This window comes from Pteronotus mesoamericanus, unplaced genomic scaffold, assembly GCF_021234165.1.
Source record: "Pteronotus mesoamericanus isolate MK-2021 breed Mesoamerican mustached bat unplaced genomic scaffold, CSHL_Meso_final contig_74, whole genome shotgun sequence".
In the NCBI taxonomy this organism is placed as follows: domain Eukaryota; kingdom Metazoa; phylum Chordata; class Mammalia; order Chiroptera; family Mormoopidae; genus Pteronotus; species Pteronotus mesoamericanus.
The window spans coordinates 15,001,659-15,021,856 of NW_026555247.1; the positions used below are offsets into that span (position 1 = coordinate 15,001,659).

At 33.9% G+C, this 20,198-nt stretch overlaps 1 protein-coding gene across 1 annotated transcript in view; it reads left to right on the forward strand.

Moving 5' to 3' along the window:
* The window catches only part of ASXL3 (ASXL transcriptional regulator 3), a 164,958-nt gene that overhangs the window by 42,640 nt on the left and 102,120 nt on the right, over positions 1-20,198 (forward strand). The window contains exon 6 of the mRNA XM_054583813.1: positions 19,168-19,276. Coding sequence (XP_054439788.1) covers positions 19,168-19,276 — 109 coding nt within the window. The remainder of the gene's footprint in view (positions 1-19,167; positions 19,277-20,198) is intronic.

Below are 20,198 nucleotides of genomic sequence, written 5' to 3' on the forward strand. Positions count from 1 at the left end.
CCCACAATTCCCAGGTGTATATCTGGTTCCTCCTTTCATATTCCAAGGAATGTTTTTTAATGTATCTCTGTCTGAGGTCTTTTTGTTTATATGTCTTTCTCCTAACTAAATCCTGAATTCAAAGAGAGCTAGTGACATATACTGATGTTTGTATATTCTGTATAGTTCTTGGATCATAGCAGATGTTTCAGTAAATGCTTATTTGATTGAACATACATTACTTATAGACATATTTAGTTAATATCTGTATTAACTAATTAACTAGTATCTGTAATTAACTAAGGATGGCTTAAGGAGACTCTTATGTTACTGTACTTGGTCAACCCTCAGGTTATGCAATAGAGTGTCAGTATGTCAAATGAGGACTTTAAAACTTAAGAGGGAAATGCATTGTATATTGCTAAGCACCAAGTAGATTTTAAGTCTGAGCTAAGCAACCAAGTGATCTATTCCTTTAAGTATGTTTTCTGAGGCCTTTGCCTCATTGATCCACTTATGTTTTGCATTTTTCTTATGAGAAATGTGTCACTTTTTTATGAGATGCAATGAAGTTAGTGGAAAATGCCCCCCAAAACATAGCAAGTATTATATTTATATAAATCACAGGTCCAGACCTGTCTAAAAGGCTTTTGGATATTTGACATCAATGGAATGATTGACTTGGGAACTAAAGTGTATATTGAGAGAGTAGAGGAGGCAGTGCACCAAATGGACATTAACAAGCTTTTTCATTTTAGTACAGACAGAATATAGTTGACAAGAATTGGATGAGTCTGGCCAGTAGAGCAAGTGAAATGGAGACTAGAAGATGGAATTATGTTAATTTTAAGTGGAATTTTATATGATGAGCAGTTTTGTAAATAGCCATTTACTTGATGCAAATAAAAATTTGAGAAAAGTACATAGGAAATAATGCTGCAGTGATGCAACCCATTTAATTTTATTTTAGACACATTCAGGGGAATATAGAAACAGTATAATTTTGCATTGGGGTTGAAAGTCTTTGTTTTCAGTAGTATATATATCAGTTTAGAAGAAAGTCAAAAGGAAACATGTAGTCCTTAGTCTTGTAATAAAGGTCTCAATTAGAGAAAAATAGTGAATTCTCTGGTTAAACTTTGAAAACTTTGTATAATGTCTGTCACTTTCTTTCTAAAAAGCCTGTTCATTAAGTGAGAAGAAAAAGTGATATATTTTCAGTTCATTTGTTCTTGCTCCTTAACATATAATAGTTCTTGAGTCTCCATTGATCTTTTATTATTATTATTATTCCTACCATTTGAAGTTGCTACTCATTCAAAGGTTCCAGGCCCTGTCCGCATGATTAGCAAGTGCTGTCAGTCTAGAGCGCGGTGATCAGTGGAGGGTCTGATAATGCAGTCAAGGCGATGGTTGTTAGGAACATGAAAGTGGTGTCACACAGTGGGATTCCAGAGGAAAAAGGCATTTTTGGTAATCCAGCAGAGCTTCAAGGGTTAACCTGCCATGGCCTTCCCATAAAGCCAAGGTTTTTCTTTTTCTTTTTAAATAATATTGGAATAGTTTGATCCTGTATACCAAGTGTAGAAGATTAGCTTTGGAAACCAATACTGTGTTTTCTCTCTTCCCTTCAGGACAAAGTATGTTCCATTTGGGACCGCCTCAACTACCTTACCAGGCAGCTCCAGGTCTTCATATGCTTTCAGTTTACCTTCTACTATGGAAAGGATCTTTCCTTGAATGTTCATATTTTCACCTTGAGAAGGCAATATATAAAAATATATATACATAGGATGGGTTAAGCAGCTGTAAACAAATATAACATAGTAGAAGAGTGGTATGTGGGAGTTTTACTATATATACACATATATAATATTTTCCAGTCTGGTTTCAGACCCCGGCATGGCTTGGAGACAGCGTTGGTGTGTATGAAGGATCTTCCTCGAATGAAGGATTTGGGACAACTTTCCATGATGATTATATTAGAGCCTCAGCTGCTTTCGTGTTGGTCATGATGTGATGCTGAACCGAATGCTTGAACTAGCAGGAGTGGCTGGGATTGCAGTGGAGTGGTTCCATTCATTCCTTCCGGGTAGGTACCAGCTAGTGACATTGGGTGAAAATGGACATTGAGGGTCTCCCTGTATGGAACCCCATAGTTGTCACTCATTCCCTTGTTCACGTTTAGTGGGTTTGAGAAGACAACTGGACCCCTGAAAGCCAGGCAGTGTGATCTGAATGACTGTGTAGAAGGTGGTTCCCAGATTGATGTCCCTCACATACGTTATTTCTGTTTCATCATTGTGACAAGGCAGACTGGAATCGAAACTGAGAAAGTGTGATTTGTTGGAAAGGGAAAATTTGGGAAGCCTTGGTGTGCTAGCTAATTTCTCTGTCTGAATTACAGTTTCTGTAAACTGTGGCCATATTTTGACTACAAATTTATCTATACATGAAAATCCTGTTACAATGTTAGATAGAAATGTTTTATTGTCTTTTCTGGTATATATCCAAGCCTTCTTCCCTGTGAACATTGACTGCATCTCCATGATCTTTCTTGCCACAGTTGTAGTCTGCTTTTCACCCTTTTGCTTGGAGCTCTTTTAAGCAAAGTAGCCTGACTACAACAATATATATTCTCTTGAGGGCAATGAGTGACTTCCCAGAGAATGTTTTGCTTTATCTTTACAGAGAGTTCTTCAATTTTCTAACCCTGTTTTACTGAGAATCAAACTGGATTGTACAATTAAGGAGTTTTCTGCCTCTCCTTCTCTTCAAACTGCTTAGGCATTTTAACTTTTTACAGCGAATGTTCTAGAGTTTCTTCAATTTTGAACATGTTCTTTAGAAATGTGATGTCTCTTTTGGTTTTCATTTATGTAATATTATTTTAGTTATTTTCCTTTAGGGTAATGAAAATCTTGATGAGTGTTGAACATGAAGGACATTTATTAATTAGGTCTAGGAGTAGAATACAGATAAATAACTGAAAAGAAGAAACACTGGTATATGTACCTGTAAATATCATTAGCAATGTCTATTGAATGTCATTTTGGCAATAGGGCAGGAAACTAAGATTTATGCAGTAACTGATCAGTGTCAGGCTTTAAGCCAAGCAGTTTCTATTTTTTTAGCTAATTTAATCCACGTAGTGACATTGAGAAGTGGGTGCTATTTCTTTATTCTACAGATGAGGAAATTGATGCTGAGGGAAGTTAGGTATCTTGTTAATATCACACAGTTGTAAGTGGAAGATCTGATATTTGAGCCAGGGTCTTGCTGATTCCAAAGCTCAGTCTTTCCATCATCGTCGAATGTTAGGCCACAGGAATATGTTAGACTTGAAGTGAGGTGTCCCAAAAGGGAAAAAGAAGAAGAAGAAGAGAAGAAGAAGAAAAAGAATGCCAATTAGAAGGCATGAACAAACCAATGAAGAAATGAGAGATACAGGAATATACTTTACTAGCATGTGTTTGTTTTGAAAATTTCCAGAGTTTTCTTAATTTAATGAGCCAACTGACAAAAGCAACAATTTTAGGATCACCAAAGATCTACCATTTAAGAAATTGACAGGTTTAGAATTTCAGATTTTATCTCTTTGTTCATTCTCTGTTTTGAAAATGAGATAATGGTATCCCACATTTAAATCCTAGGAAACTCTAAGGATCAGTGTATGGAAGTCAATCAGGTAGTTAGTAATTATTGGAGGAGAGACAACATTTGAAGACCAATACCAGGGATATACTATTTATAAAAGCTTTTATAAAAAATGTGTCTATGTCTACAAAACTGTTTTATGTGGAACCTCAGCTTCTCACTGCCTTTCATATATAACATGGTGCTTGTGACTGAAAATGTGGTGAATTTTTGTGTTCTGCTTAAATAGTAACATATCTGGATTTCAGTAAATTCTTGTTTTCTTTTATCTTTGCATGAAGTTTGGATCAATATTATCAGTTTTCATTTTTATATTGATGGGCAACTGTATCCCACAATCACAATAGATTCATTTCAGGCATAGGCAGAGAATGTTATCTCATCACTTATAAACTGACATGTGGCAATAGAAGAGTACTATATCACATATTAAAGTTGTTATTGTTACCCTAAGATGATATACTTTTATTAATTATGCTAACAGTACCTTAGTAAACATCCCTCCGAAAAGAAGTAAAGCTATTTAACTGTAATGATTTTCGACTTCACTGCTATGTTTTATCTACTTGCAGCTCATGAAGCAACAGTCATAAATTGAATTCATCACTTAAGATTTCCTGACTTAGCTTAAGTGAAATATCGATTTCATGGAATAAGGTGGCAGGTGCATCGAGGAACCATTTCCTGAAAGCTTTAAGTGACTATATAAAACCTCAGGAATATTAATTCATGTCAAATGAGTGGGTTGGAATTATGCTTCCTTAAATACGATGCTTGCCAAATGGCCAGAAGCCATGATCTTCCAAGTTTTGCTTTCTTAAACATTAAAAAAATGAAGGAAGGCAGAAAAACATTTCTCATATTGTTATGTAAACATAGATAGTTCTCTATAATTTTACCAACTGTTTAATCAGTTACCATTTAATTAATTGATTAAATAGGGCTTTAGCTTGAAAAAAATTTTTCTTGAATTATTACCTTGGCTCACGAATTCTTTTCCTTTCCACCCTGATTACATTTACATGTTGTTCTCCTATTTTCTTATCGGAGTTGTTGCCAGGAGTGTCTCTGTGTGCCTGGTTGGAACATTGGTATTACTGTAAAATAATGTACAGGAAATCTTGTTTTGTTTAAAGATACATTTCTCCCATGGGTCATCAAAATGCGCATTTTTTCCCAAGGAAGATGTTTATTTCTGTAAAAGAGAGAGAGAGAGAGAGAGAGTGTGTGTGTATGTGTAAACATATTAGTGGCATTACTTTTGGAATCTATTAATATGTATGTGTGTATAATTTTATAGTTTTCCATAACCATTAGCCTGAAACCATATTATTTATTCTCTTTTTACATTTGCATTGATCCTAGCCATTCTTACCTTTATTTTACTGTCTTATTCTGTATGGAAGAGTATTAATATGGTTTATAGCAAACAAGCATTTCTGCAGTTTCTGCTCCCAACTTATGTCTCTCATGAATCCTGTTTCCCAGAGGGTCAAATGAAAACAGAAACTAGGTGTATTAAATTTCTTTTAGGCCTGCTGCCAGATTCATAGGTATATATTTAAGTGTCTGATACTAAGTTTGGGGAAAGGAAGGGTGCTTAAATTCACGGGTCTTTGTATTTATTTTTCCTTTCTCAAAACATATTGTTTCCATAAGAGATCTTACCCAGAAATTGGTCCTTTTATAAAGTTTGTTTCTACTTGATAATTCTGCCTAAATTTTGTGATGTATTTCATGGCATCCCAAGTAACTCTGATATTTGAATTTCACAAAACCTCTTTTATGGTGAATAGGTATGTTCATTAAATATCTTTATATGGTAACACTTCTAATCCAAGCAGACGACTACCACTGAACAAACTGCCTTGAGAATGTAAGTGAACAAAGAAAGAGGAGAAAGAAGGAGAGGGAGGAGAGAAGAAAGCTAAAATAAATTGACAGTTGTCCTGTGGTGTGAATGCCAATCTTAACAGTTTTAGTTGGTGAAGTTAATTTTAGACATTTGCTTTATCAAGCATTTAAAGGTAAAAATTTTTCCATAGCCAGCAAAACGCGGAGCTGAATTCTTTTGACATTCTGCTGATCAAGGAATTTCCAATGAGTAGCACCAGAATCTTTTGCAGAGAAGAGGTAGGAGAATGAATCAGAAATGAAGGAATGGACAAGGGAGCTCTGCTCTTCTTCATAAACCAGAGAAAGCCATTAAAAATGATAAATGTTTATGGAACATGTAATGTGTTAGTTGTGTTTATATTAAGGAAGGTACAGACATGATTGAAAATTTAACTATGAAAAGTCATACTATTGGAGAGAAATTAGAAAAATTGAAAGCTAACATTTTAATCTACCTTTGACAGGGAAATGGCTTTTCAGAGTTAGAAGCTGTAAAATAAACTACAAAGGAAAGATGGACTTAATTGGCTACATAAAATTTTATGTGTCTGCATATGAAATATGAAACATTAAGTGACATTGGAGAAAATTTTTTTAGTTAATATTATAGAAGTGTAATATAAAGAGATTATTAAAACAATAAGAAAAAATAATGAGCTTAGAGCATTGTGGTCAAAGGACACGAACAGGAGAGTTCTAGCCCATAAAACTAAGAATAAAACAAGTATGTGAATAAGCATTTGATCTTACTAATGTAATCATAGATATGCAAGGTACAGTAATTATTGGAGATTTTTTCTTAGTTTACTTAATAAATTAATCAGTCCATGCACTTCACTCTGACTCCAAATGATGCTTCTTGCTTTTATACTACTGCTGAGAATGTAAACCTAAATAACTTATTTGAAAAGCCAGTTGGCGTAATTTGCAAGAAAGTCATTATATAACTTATGTCTTTTGAATTAATAATGCCACTTCTGTAAGCCTATATTAAATTATTCTTGAGTATAAGAAGAAGTATTATATGCACTGTGATACTCATATCAATGCTATTTTAGTTATAAACAAAGGATGTAATTTAAATGTTCACTGGCGATATAAATGGTTCTCAAACTTGGCTGCATATTAGAAGCATTTGGAAAGATATGAGAAAATGCTGATGCTGATGCCCCACCCAGAGATTTTTATTTAATAATTTGGAGTTGCCTCAAAACTTGCTTTAAAAAAATTCCCCTAAAAGCTTTAATATACAGCCAAATTGAAAATTGCTCACTTGAAACAAGTTGATAGAATATGTTTAACCATTTAACATATTTATGATGGTTTTATAGCAGTATGGAAAAGGTGTAATATAAAGTAAAATATTGTGATTCAACAGTTAGATAAATGATCATTTTAAAATAGAAACACATGAGAAAAATTGGCGAAAAGAAATTTTATAGAATTCTCAGGGTTGCTTTAAGGAGTTGGGATTTTGAGTGATTTTTCTTACCTTTTCTTCAATTGACAGATACTTTACAATATTCTTACATACTGCTTTTTAAAAGAAAAACTATATTTAAAAGGAGGGTTTCTGCTGGTTAGATCTAGGTAATTTTCTTCTTACAGGTTATTACTGCCTATGAATACAGAGATTTACTCTGACTTCTGAAGTAATCATATCCTGAAGTGAGAGTCACACCTCATTATTATAATGAAATTCTTCATAGAATTCTTTTCTCCTTTTTATCTCAGAAACATTTGCCCATGCAGTTTTCTGGCTTTTGGAATGTAATAATTCCAAGTCATTCATTTTCCTCTTCTTATATTATTTAAACTACATCTGTGCCTATTGATTTTCTTTTTTCTAAATACCGTGGATATGCTGATGGTTCCCCACTGTTTATCTCTGACCCCAACCCTTAGCGTTGTGATTTGAGTTTGTATCTGAATTTTGGATGCATAACTTTAGATTAGTAAGTCCAGGACTAAATTCACCATTTTCCCCCCAAACCTACCTCTTCTCGAATTACATGTCTTAATTATGCCCCCATTGGCTCCCAGCCCCTGGAGCAGTCCTAAATTTCCTGTCCTTTATCTCACATATCTGGTCAGTTTCTCTGTCCTTCTAACTCCCCCACCGGTATTTCTTCTCATTTACTCCTCTACTCTTCTTCTACACCTCTGCCCTGCCACTGTTGCTCTGCGGAGGTTCTTGTCATCTTCCCTGCAGCCCAATACTACAGGATACTAATTAATCTCTCTTCTTCTAGGCATGTCTCATTCTAGACCTATCCTCATGCTGCAAAGGGACAAGGACATTGCCCTCCTTAAGGAAGTCTTCCAGGGCTTTGCACTGTCCCCTGCAGGAGGCTTCTTGCCAGGGGATTTGAACTGTAGTATAAAAGTTGTACACATGATGTCGTACCTACTTTCCTTCTAGAATGTGACCCTAACCTTACTCTCTCTCCCACACGCTGCTCTGGAAATACCAAATGGTCACGTTTCTGTACATCACATTTTAACTCTGTCCATCGGCGCCTTCTTCATCTGCTCGCTCTCCTTGGAATGACCTGGTCACTCCATTTTGATTAGATTAGCAAATATTTAAAGATTGATAGTGTCCACTAAAGATTGATTAGAGTGAGGAAAATAGTTACTCTCAAGGAAAGTAATTTGGAAATAACTATCCAAATTTTGAAAGCATCTCACAGTTCCAGAGGTTATGCAGCCCAAGATCAAAGGGCCTCCAGATTCAGAGTGTGGCGAAGGCCCGCTTTCTGGTTCATAGACATTTCAGTTTCATGTTAAGTACTTGCGCAGGCAGTAGGGAGAGCGCTCTCTGGGCCCCCCCTTTAGAAGGACACCAACCCTGCAGAGGAGGGCATCATCCTCATGACCTAACCACCTCCCAGAAGCTCCCCCCTTACTCCTTTAAATGCCATCATATCGGGGATTGGGTTTCAACATACGAATTTTGAGAGTAACACAAATATTCAATCTATAGAACGTACATAAGGTGAATATCAGATTCTTTATTGTAGCACTATTTTAATGGGTAAACTTAGATACAAACTAAGTGTTAAATAAAAGGGAGATATTTTAAAATTATGATATAACATATTTACCCTATTGGATAGTAAGAACATTAAATGAATATTAAGAGCATTCAGTATTCTATAGAAAATAAATGGCAAAAAATACTCTCTCGGAAAAATTCCCACTCATGTTGTTAAGTTAAGAAAGCATGTACCTACCAGTAGGCACTAATGCTATCATTTGTGTTGAAAATAAATTTAAAATACCGAACTATAGATTTGAATATATTCATGTGTATGAATGTAAATAGAAAGAGCTATGGAAGAAAACATGATAAATATTTAATAGTCATTACTTCCGAAGCAGTGGGTGCAGTTGGGGGAAGTTGATAGGGAATTTTTAACTCTGTAAAATGATGTACATTTACAATCTGTATATAATTTTCATGTAGTTATTTACTTGCTTGCATAAAAATGTTTAAACATTAACATAACTTGAAACAAGGGAAGGATCTGATACATTAGAGAGAAGCCAAAATGTGGATAAAAGAAAAACATTAACAATTCTATTTTATGTTTGGAAATTTTCAAAATACAGTAAAATTGCATAGACCAAAAACCACCAACTGGAATTAATAGTTGTGGACACGTCATCATAGTTGCTTTGAATTTCTTTTATATAAAGTGTAACAGACAAAACTGAAGTTCCTTTGATTTCCTTCTATTCTTAGTGGCAATCAGTGTCATTGATTTGCTGTTTACTATTATAGTCTGGAATTTTATAGGTTTACTGTGAATATTTAGGTAAAAATATTTTTATAGCTATTGGTGAACATTTAGTTTATTGACAGCTTTGTCCTCAGACAAATAATGTCTCTGTGAATGTTAGTTTTTCGAGAGTCTATACCAAACAGTGACATTGCTGATCTGTAGAGCATGCACATTTTTTTTTCACTAGATATTGCCAGATGTCTTTCCAAATTGGTTGTGTCAATTTATATTCTCACTGGAGTATTTCATAGCTCTATTTCTGGACCTCCTCAACCAATATTTGGTATTGCCAAGCTTCAGATTTTGTTCTACTCTGTAAATCATGAAATGTTAGCTTATCAACAGCCCCTGAATGTTTTCTGAGTGTCCAAGTGTGGCAGGACTCTCTGAGGGGAACGTAAAAAATCCTGATGAAGTTGGAGCCCTGAGGAGCTGGTTGCCATCGAGCAATGCAATGCTAGACAGCACAGGGCTAAATGCTACAGTCATAGGACAGCCTGTAATGCTGGAGAGGGTCAGAGACGATCATTAAATACTGGAGAGGTTATCAGAAGGCAAGGGAGGCCCTGGCTGGTGTGGCTCAGTGGATTGAGTGCTGGACTGTAAACTAAAAGGTCACTGGGTCGATTCCCAGTCAGGGCACATGCCTGGGTTGAAGGTCAGGTCCCCAGTAGGGGGTACATGAGAGGCAACCCCACATTGATGTTTCTCTCCCTCTCTTTCTTCCTCCCTTCCCCTCTCTAAAAATAAGTAAATAAAATAATTTTTAAAAAAAGAAGGCAAAGAAGGAGAGCATAGGGTGCTGAACATGAAAGTAGTATGAGGGCAGACAGTATAGCTGGAATGAGCAGTAAGCCAGTAGTCAAATCATTATTAATTGCCCATACGTTCTTAATCAGAAAGGGGTTAGTAGAGCTTTCAAGCATGCCTGTTTTAAACTCATTTTACAGATGACAAAATTGAGGCCTAGACAAATGAGGTCAGGTTGCATAAATCACTTAGTCAAGTGTAAAAAATGAAATAAACGGGGGACTTACTGGTTTAATTAACTTGAACATCCAATAGGTTGATTTTCAACATGACTAGATAATACAGAGCTCGAATCATATCATTTTCCCCTCTTTTCTTTCCATGTGTTGCTCTGCTTTCCTTTGGTTACCTTTATTCTCAGCAGTCTGTGTCCTCATGGAAGCAGAGGTAGGCACCAGCTCGTTTCTGTTTTTGTACCTCTCCAGCTATGTTTCTACATTCCCTGTTCTCTTTATTCCTACATCAGTTCCTCAAAAGATATTCAAACTTCTGCTGTTCGATCAGATAGTTTAATCTTGCTAGCCTTCCTGGTGTGAAACTTGGGACCATTTCATTGATGGCTACACTGGAATCACATTACTGAGGAAGGGAAAGTCCCTAAGAGAAAGCGGTGCCAACCATGCAAATATAAGATGGTCAGATGGCCTGTGTGATATGTAGGATGACTGACACACGTTCGTAGTCATGAGTTTGAATAGAATATAGATGATATTCATTGCAGGTGCTTTATGTCCACAAATCCTTGATTGTTAACAATTTTTAGAGCAGTGTTTAAATTCATCTCAACAAACACCTTTCGAGTACATTGAGATTGCTTGTCAGATAATACAAAGATAAATCAATATATGTCTATCCCCTATGGAGATCCCAAACTCAGAAGTAGCAAGGGCAGGAAAGTTAGAAATGTAAGCAATTTTGATGAAAAGAAGCCATGAGAGGTATGCATAGTGTTGAGACTGTAGTGCAGGAATATTACAAAAGGTGTCACCTTACAAGTGGTAGGTAAATTTTTTATCCTGAGCGGTAAATGGAACAAAGAGTGGGATGCATTTCCTTGTAGAAGGTTTCACATGAGCCAAAACAGATGATGAGAAACCATGGAGGCATGAGGTTTACTGAATTGGATTGGATTGTAGGAGAATAGTCTGAGAGTGGGATAGTAATCTGAAAATCGGAGATGAAGATGAGCTACATGCCAAGTGTGTTTGACAGGACCCTAATGTCAGCTGAGGAGTCTGTGCTTCCTTTGTCTGGTCCTCAGTGAAAACCACTGATGAAGGAAAGGAAGGAAGGAAGGAAGGAAGGAAGGAAGGAAGGAAGGAAGGAAGGAAGGAAGGAAGGAAGGAATGGAAGGATAGAAGGAGGGAGGGAGAGAGGGAGGGAGGAGGGAAGGAGGGGGGAAGGAAGGAAAAGAGAGAGAGGGAGGGAGGGAGGGAGGAAAAAGAAAGAAAGAAAGAGAAAGAAAGAAAAAAAATAATTAATAAAAATCCAGTGTATGGCATTGCCTGAAGAGTCTGAGCAGTATTTTTTCTACATTTTTTTTTTTTTTTTGGTTTGGTTTTGCTTTTCTTTGTTAGTTATTTGTTTTTTAGTGGGAACATTGCTCTGGCACCAGTGGATAGGCTGAACTGGAGCAGGGAGATGTTGAAGGTAGGGTTAGGGTCGGGGGCTGTAGACCTGTTCTCTTGTGATGTAAAGAGTTTTTGAATTAGGATTTGAGGAAGTAAAAATGTAAATGGAAAGATGAACTTTGCTAAGACAGAATAATTTGAATAGTGTGAGAAGTGCTTCAGTCTAAGGAAATGATGAGGAGGGCAGCACCCATCACTGAGTGAGAGAAATAGAGAATTAGAAGGCAGATTTCCATGGCGAGAGATGACTAAGATGGTTTTTATGTTGGTAACATCATATTGCAAATATATACTGATTTCAGTTTTTTGTGGATACTGTTTATAAATTTTTCAGTGCTGAAGTTCCTGGATATGTTTTTCAGTTTTATAAATTTACACAGAGAAAAATATTCACCTTACTGCGTATTTTTCCACAGAGAGACAGATACTTTAAATACAAAATGTTTTTAAGCATTTGGCTGATAAAATTAAACATTCCTGGGAGTATAACCGCTAAGGTCCTTTTTTTCTAATGATCCTAATCATAAATATGATATAGCGTTTCCCCAAATATATTTCTTGGCATACTATAGGGATGTTGTCAAATATTATAGTGTGGAGGACATTTTTTTTATTATTAAATATGCTTAGGAAATACTGGGTTGAGCATGTTTCTTGACCTAAGTAGGATTTTTCAGACACTTCAGTATATATTATTAATGTATTGGTGAGTTTGCAAGAGAAGCATGTAGCATGCTGCTTTTCCAAAACTCATTTGATAAATTTTTTTGAGCATCACTTGGGACTAATGTTCCATAGAACACATTTGGAAATGCTGCAGAATTAGCAATCGCTAACAAGATGGGAGAGTACGAGTAGCTACAAGTAGAATGTAGACATTTGCATTTTTATATGAAACTAATTTATCATACCAAATATAATGATAAGATCTCTTCTTTAATATATGAAATTCAGTATTTTATTTTGGTAAATGTATATTTTGTTCTAATTGAAAGTACTCTTTGTGAGATTAAAGTGGTGAGAAAATAGTATAAAGTCCTGAAGAGCCCGTGATAGCCATGGGTTGGCTGCTTCTGCACTGAGTCAGTGACATTAGAAATGTGCTCATGATCCCATCTAAGTCATCTCCTTGGAATAAACTAAGGATAACATTTAAATTCCAAATGATTTTCTCTTGTTGTGCCACATGCCTCAAGGCTCCTTTCTCCTGAATCCCTTGTCATTTCATATGTATTCATAGAATTCAGTTCAGCTCAGCCTGCATTTCTATTATGTGCAAAGCACTGTCAGAGTGCAAATTTATTTCAACACTAGCTTGACATATATAATGTGCTTAGTAAATGATTATTCAGTTAATGGATTGTGTGTTTTTTTAATGATTGGATTCTACAAAGAGACATCCTGATTATGGATCTCAATTCTCTACATTATTCTCTCAGAGTTCTTTCTTTCTTAGTTTACATAGGTAGCGTTACATGAAGAAGATAACCAACAATGTCATTTCTGCAGCCTAGTTCCTTCTTTATAATACTTGAAATTTTTCATGGGGAGTCATTGTAACAGGCATCATTGAGAGAAGATCGTGTCAACCACCTTACATTTTGCCAGTGTCTGGCTTTCCTTTATGTATTTCCTTCAAGTGAGATATTTTATATATGTATAAAATACATATAAAAATGTATACATATACATATTTTATATATACATATATAAAATATATGTATATAAAATATATGTATATATGTGTGCATATTTTTTTTTTATTTTTAGGACCCAAGGTTCATTAGGTGGAGAAGGCAACCCTGTGGAGAGGGAATATGGAATAGTGTGAAGAGCATTAGCTTTAGAATCAGAGTAGAACTTGAATTTCAGATGTATCACTTGCTATTTGATTGCAGTAAGATTCTTAATCTCTCAGCCTCTGTTACATCTGCTAAACTGAGAATCATGCTTACATTTTATGGTGGCTATAAGGAATATTGATAATAGTTGTAAAAGCTCAGTCACATAAGAGATACTGAATAAATAGTAACTATAATAATAGATATTTATTATTTTTATTCTTTTCCCTCTACCTTTACTGAATAAGTTATTTTCAATTTTATTTACATGTGAAAGGCTATATTTTTAGAGACCTCATGCTTTAGTTGGAGGTCTTTAAAAATGATAGATTATTATATGCTTTAGTTTAGTTTATAGTTTTATAGGACTATTTCTTAATTTCCTTATAGATACTATCCTAAATTAATGTTGACTAAACAAACGTTTCCTGTGTAAATCACTATAATCAATCTAGCGGCACCTTGGTAGTGTCCATAAAGTAGATAAAAGGTCTAAGTTCAAATGTCTTTATATTAAAAAAAATCTTTTTATATTGTTCAAACCAATCAGAGCTATACTGTTTCGGTTTGGAGTCTGAAATTTTTGCTCTAAGAATTAAATTGTACAACATATGTTACTTGGTAATTATTTTCTACCTCAATATATCCAGCTTATAAAAATGTACCTTAGAGACATGTGGAATATTGAAATCATGTCAATATTCTTAACATAGAAATGGGCAAAATATCTTCCTTTAAAAATAACCCATCTCTTGAGTTAATTGCTTGTTTCTATGTCAGTGCTCATTAAAAACTTTGATTAGTAATCTTTTCAGAGGGACTGTGAAGTTTGGAATACTGTTCTTTTATTCAAAATTAAATTTAAGGGTTACTGTAGGTCATTTTTTTGGCTAACATTTTATGTGCTAGGATTATTCTTGTAAAGTGTATAAAAGACTGTAACCTTTAAGTTTTTATTTTCAGTTATTTTAGGGAGTTCCAGACTAGCAGTAATATCTCTTAAGAGTGAGTGGCAGTTTGACCTTGACTTTCTAGGGTAGTTTTTAATTATCTAGGACTACTAGGTCATTGATTTATCAAATGATGTACACTGTGTCTATATGTACTTAGGAATCATCCACATTCATTGATAGAAATAGTTTAATTTTCTCCACTAGTAGTGACATGCCCCTTAAATATGTAAATGAATAGATAAATCCAAGGACATTATTCTTTGTATAACATTAAAGTATTTTTGTGAAGTGTTGCATAGAGCTAAATGTACGAATTATAATTTAATTTTACATAGTGAACGCATCTGTGTCAATAACTAGATAAAACATTAGCAGCACCCCAGAGGCCCATATAATTTCCTGTTAAAATAAAATTAAGATATTTTCTGTAAGCTATCAATACTAAAAGTACTTGAAAGGAGCTATTAATTTTTTGAAAGGAGAGTGAACATATAATTTTATCTATTAATTTATATTAGTAGCACTTAGCACAGTAACTGTTTAATGCTTCCTAATAAGTTTCTTGAATTTGTTGAATTTTAGACTTGTGTTGTTCAGGATTGATTTTTTTTAATGTTCCCATATTTGAAAATTGAGATTTAAGAATGTTTTTAAGAAATAGCTTTTACCTGAAATTTTTATTGAGATACTTAACAAAATAAAGTAGTTTAAGATTTGTATTACTTAAATACCATCTTGGAAAGCATTACCATTTTTTATACAAAGGAAAGGAAGGCCACAATTATGATATTTTCTTTGTCATGTCTATAAATATTCTTCCAATTGCATTCCCAAGTATTCTTCCTGGTTCTTAAAATTATTAAAATAGATAAGCCATTCATTCCATTTATTAAGTGTGCACTATTAGTAAAATTTTATGTGCTCTGTCATCAATTTGGTGTGATAGAGCAATGATTTTTCTGTATTTCGCACAGCACCGGTCTCTGCAAAGCGTCTCTGGGGGTTCTTTGATGTCTAGACAGTTTAAATTATGCCTGCTCCCCTGCCTCCAAATTCCACCCCTGTTCTGCTTCAAGGGTTGTGGGAAATGAAAACAAACCAGCAGAGTTCCATAATGCTACAGTCTATGGAGAAAAACAAACAAACAGGATAAGCTGTATATCTACCTTGGCAGGTGTATAGGAAAGAACCCAATTACAGTGAATGGCAGAAAGAAAAGAATTAGGGACAAATACTGTCCTACATATTTATCTCTAATTATATTCCTCATATGGAAATACATATGCATTGTGGACAAAATGAAAATATTATAGAAATATTAGGGAAGAAAGTAGAAATCACCTTTTACCCCAGTCCCTCAGTATTTTCCTCCCTATGGGTGGCCAAACCTGAGTTTGGTGTGTTTCTTGTACATTGTCCTATTATTGAAATGGTAAGATGCAGAATTGCATTTTAAGTTGAAAAACTAACTTTTTTCTTCTTTTTCTTTGTTTTCCTTTCATAAATCGGGATATCACAACTCTTCCATTCATCTTTTTAGAAAGTAAGTATCTTTGAAATTTTAGAAATTTTTTTGTTAAATTATTGACATTTTATTATTTCATATATACATATACATGTATGTACTCTATTACAAAATTGTGATTAACCTTTACAATAAGTATAAATAAAAAATTTTAATTAATGAATAATAGGAAATGTTACATATGTTTTCATGCTATCTAAAATTAGACTTGTAACACGTTTGCCTTATCATTTTTATACCCACAATAAATCATTGTGACATATGTGTATGTGTGTATACATGTGTTTATTAAATATATTTATCTTTCTTAAACTAGACCAAGGCATGCTTACTAGTTCTATTTTTCCTGAATATAAAAATAATAAAAATATATAAATAATTTATTTATATATAGTTATTTATTAATATTAAGGCATTCATTACTTCAGGAAAAGCAGTCCATATTTTCTAGACTTTATGGAATTGTTGAGACTAACAGCAAATGGTAAAGTAAATGGTCTGAAAGATTTAAAAAAATCCATTCTTTTATGTATATTCTGCACTGGACAAAACAGTTTCCTTGAAATAAGCAATTAACTCTTTTGAAGCTAATGTTTTATTGTTTTTAAATAAAACATTATATCATCAGTATATTTGTCTATAAAGAATTGCAAGTGACATGCTGAAGACTAAGTGACTAATTCGCCAATGATTTGAGTTGTACAATTTGCATTTGATTGCAAAGTATTTTCTAATTCTTCTAAAAGCGAATGTATAGTTTTGAAATAAAGCAGTTTGTTTTGGGTAAGATTTGGGAAAAATTACAGTAGTTATTGAGACTTTTGGAGCTATATTGTCATGTGATTGTAGATTACGTATTTTAAAATATTTCTATAGTGAATCTTGAGTGTATTGAGTTAATAAACAGTATAATTAAATAATATATTCATGCTCAATAGGGTTTATTATTTATCTGAAACTGGGTGCTTATCACTTATGTTTGCAGCAAGCATAGCATTAAACTGCTATTTAATAGTCAATTTATCTTCAATTATCTTTTGTTTACTGTACCTTAGAAAAAATTTAAATTATAATGATGTTAAATTATATTTGTTCAGTGGTTTTTTTGTTGTTCTTTTTAGCTATCTTTAATGCTATCTTATTCTTTAATATTGTAACTCTGAGTTCTGGAAATTGTGTATACTGGGGCCTTAAAAATAAAGAGCAGGAAGAATGTTGTGAGGGTTGTTGTTAGGTGGACAGTTTTATTAAGTTATACTTTTTAAAGTCTACATTGTATCATTTTTATGTATTGGATTCTATTTTGCTTGTAGTGTTAACATCTTCTTGCCAAGTCCCTACAAAAAATCTGTGTTTCTGACAGTTTCACTAAATTAAAATTCCACAAATCTGGCATAATAATTCCCAGCTTCAAATTGCCTGTGCTTTTTGCCTGAAGAGAATAATGATAAAAAATATATTTTGCAGTATTCAGTGTAGCATGTATAGCATCATTTATCTGGAATTTATTCATGGACAGATATTTCTGGGAGATGAATATATTTTACTATATAAAGTATGCCTGGCCTACTTTAAACAAGAGCAAAAAATCTTTTGTAAGGAAAAATAATGAAATGAAGCTGTAAGCTTGTAGAAGTTTCATGAGGAAAGATATTACATAAACACACAGCATTCTAACCATGTGTACTTTAGTGTTATAACTGCATTGTTCTTCGACCAAATTTATATTAGGGCTCTTGCTTCCTGTCAAACCCAATGGAATCATACTGACATGTTGGCAAAGAGAGTTGTTTTCTAAAATAATAAAGAGTGCTCTTATTATTACAATACTTATAAACCTTTATGACGATGATGTGTATATATGCTGACTGGCTATTAAGTGTGTTGTGGCAACTCAGCAATTTCAGCTTTTTCATTTTATTGGTGAGCTTTCATACTAAGTAAGGGATTTGATGATGTTGGCTTTTAGAAAACTTTAATTTAGTAGCACAAAATTATATTCCCATCACAGAAATTCAAAATCAAGACCTTATTATCTTAAAGGCCTTCTGACGTCCCAGCATGTTTTGGATTAAATACCCAAAACCCCTAAGAGGTAAATAGGGTGGAGTAGGGCTTCTAATCAGTATTGGTTCAACCAAGTATTGATCTTTTAGCATATAAGGAAGTAAAATGTATATGAACACAAGTAAGTGAAAGTAAGAATTCTGTTTTTAAATTCTAGTTTCCAAAAATATCAGTTTGCAAACAAAATACAAAAAAATGCTCTAAAGTCTAACCCAGGAAATACATATGTGTCACACATTTCATAAACATCTTTCCATGTGTATGAGTACATTTCAATATTGTTTGTACATATGGGCTTTGATATTTTTAATCACTAGTTTAATGCTGTTAGATTTCTTTTTTAAAAACTGTTGATTTCATAATTCAGTCACTTGCATCTTTCATACACAACATAATTATTAGCTGGGCAGAATTCCCAAACACACATTTCTTTATTTGACAAATCTGAGAAAAGGATGTTATTGTTGAAGCTGTATCAGAGATATAAACACTGATATACATTTTTATTTGGCCTTGTGAAAAATGCAATCCCATGAGTAACTTAAATGCTTGTAATTTCAAATCAGTTCTTTCCTGGTTTCTTATTATTCTTTTGTTGCTTTTCAACCTATAGGATGGAGCTGTCCTTGAACTTGGTTTATTTGATCATTCAAGTGCAACCATCAAGTTGTCTGTAATATTTAAATACTGAGGCTTCCTAGGATTATTTGCAAAATACACCACATAAACGTTTCGCTTTGGTTTCTTTGAAATATAGTGTTGGTTGCTTTATGAATAAAAGCATAATTTCAATTCAGGAGACTTTTTGCCTGGAGCCTATAAGACAGATGCATCTGATTAACTTTGGCGAAACTGGACTGGCCTGTTATTGTAATGTAGATGTTTTCAGGGCTGGGAGGATATTTTTAAAAGGCATGTGAGAGGGTGTTTTTGTTTTTTTTCCTTTTAAGAGACAGATCACTTTTGCCACAGAAACTGCGTCTCAGACTGCTTCATTTTTTGCACACTTTTATTTTGTAGTGGAACTTCTCCATTAGCCTGTCTGAATGCAATGCTTCACACTAACACTCGAATAGGGGATGGAACATTCTTCAAAATCCCTGGAAAGTCAGGCCTCTATGCTCTCAAAGTAAGTTGGATTGTTCTGCATATTATGTCTGTTATTGCTGTATATCATGTTTTTTTCCCCCTCGACATGTGCAGGTAAACAAAATTAGATTGGGGTAAAGGGTAGAAGAATGACCCCTATGCCTCTTAAATGTTTTCAGATGTTTTAAAAATGATTTCATATTAAGAATAAATGATGACATGTTTCTTTAAGGAAAGAAAGCATATCTGTGGTTTCACTCTAACATATGGTATTGGAAAATAGTTGTGGCTTCCTTAAAATTCTTGATTCTTAAAAATTTACATGGACGAGTGCCAGGGATCATCAGCCAAGAGCTTAAGATGATCAGTTGTCACAAACTATCTGATTTAATGACCATTGGTTGATACATAGCTTCACACCTGATGCCTTTCTGTATTTCATAAAAATAAGAAATTCCTCTATTCTCCCTGAAAAACTTGCTGATTTAAATCAGTTATTTGACTTTTAAAACAAACAGTAATCTCAAGGAAATTTTACTAACCGTGCATATTTGTTAGAAGAATTGAGAAATAAAACTAAAAGCTTCAGGTAACTGAGTCTTAATTATTTTAGTGCAATTCCCATTTTCATCTAGAATGGGAAATGCCATGTAAGATGCAAATTTCCAGAGGACAAAAGCTGATGGTCCCTAAATGGTTATGAACCTTAGAACAAGTAAAATCAGTGTATTATTTCTTATAAATTGAAAAGAAGTCACTGCTTTAATAAATGATGGAGTACATTTAAAGGTCATTAATTTGCTTTCAGAAGATTTTGTTTTTAATGTTAAAAATTATACCTGGCAAAGAAGCAAAGATTTTTTTTTCTCAGCTATTAAACATCAGACCCTTGTCACTGTGGGTGTTTCAAAAAATAACACAGGTTAACCAAAAGGACTTGTATTATTTTAGTTGCTTTTTAT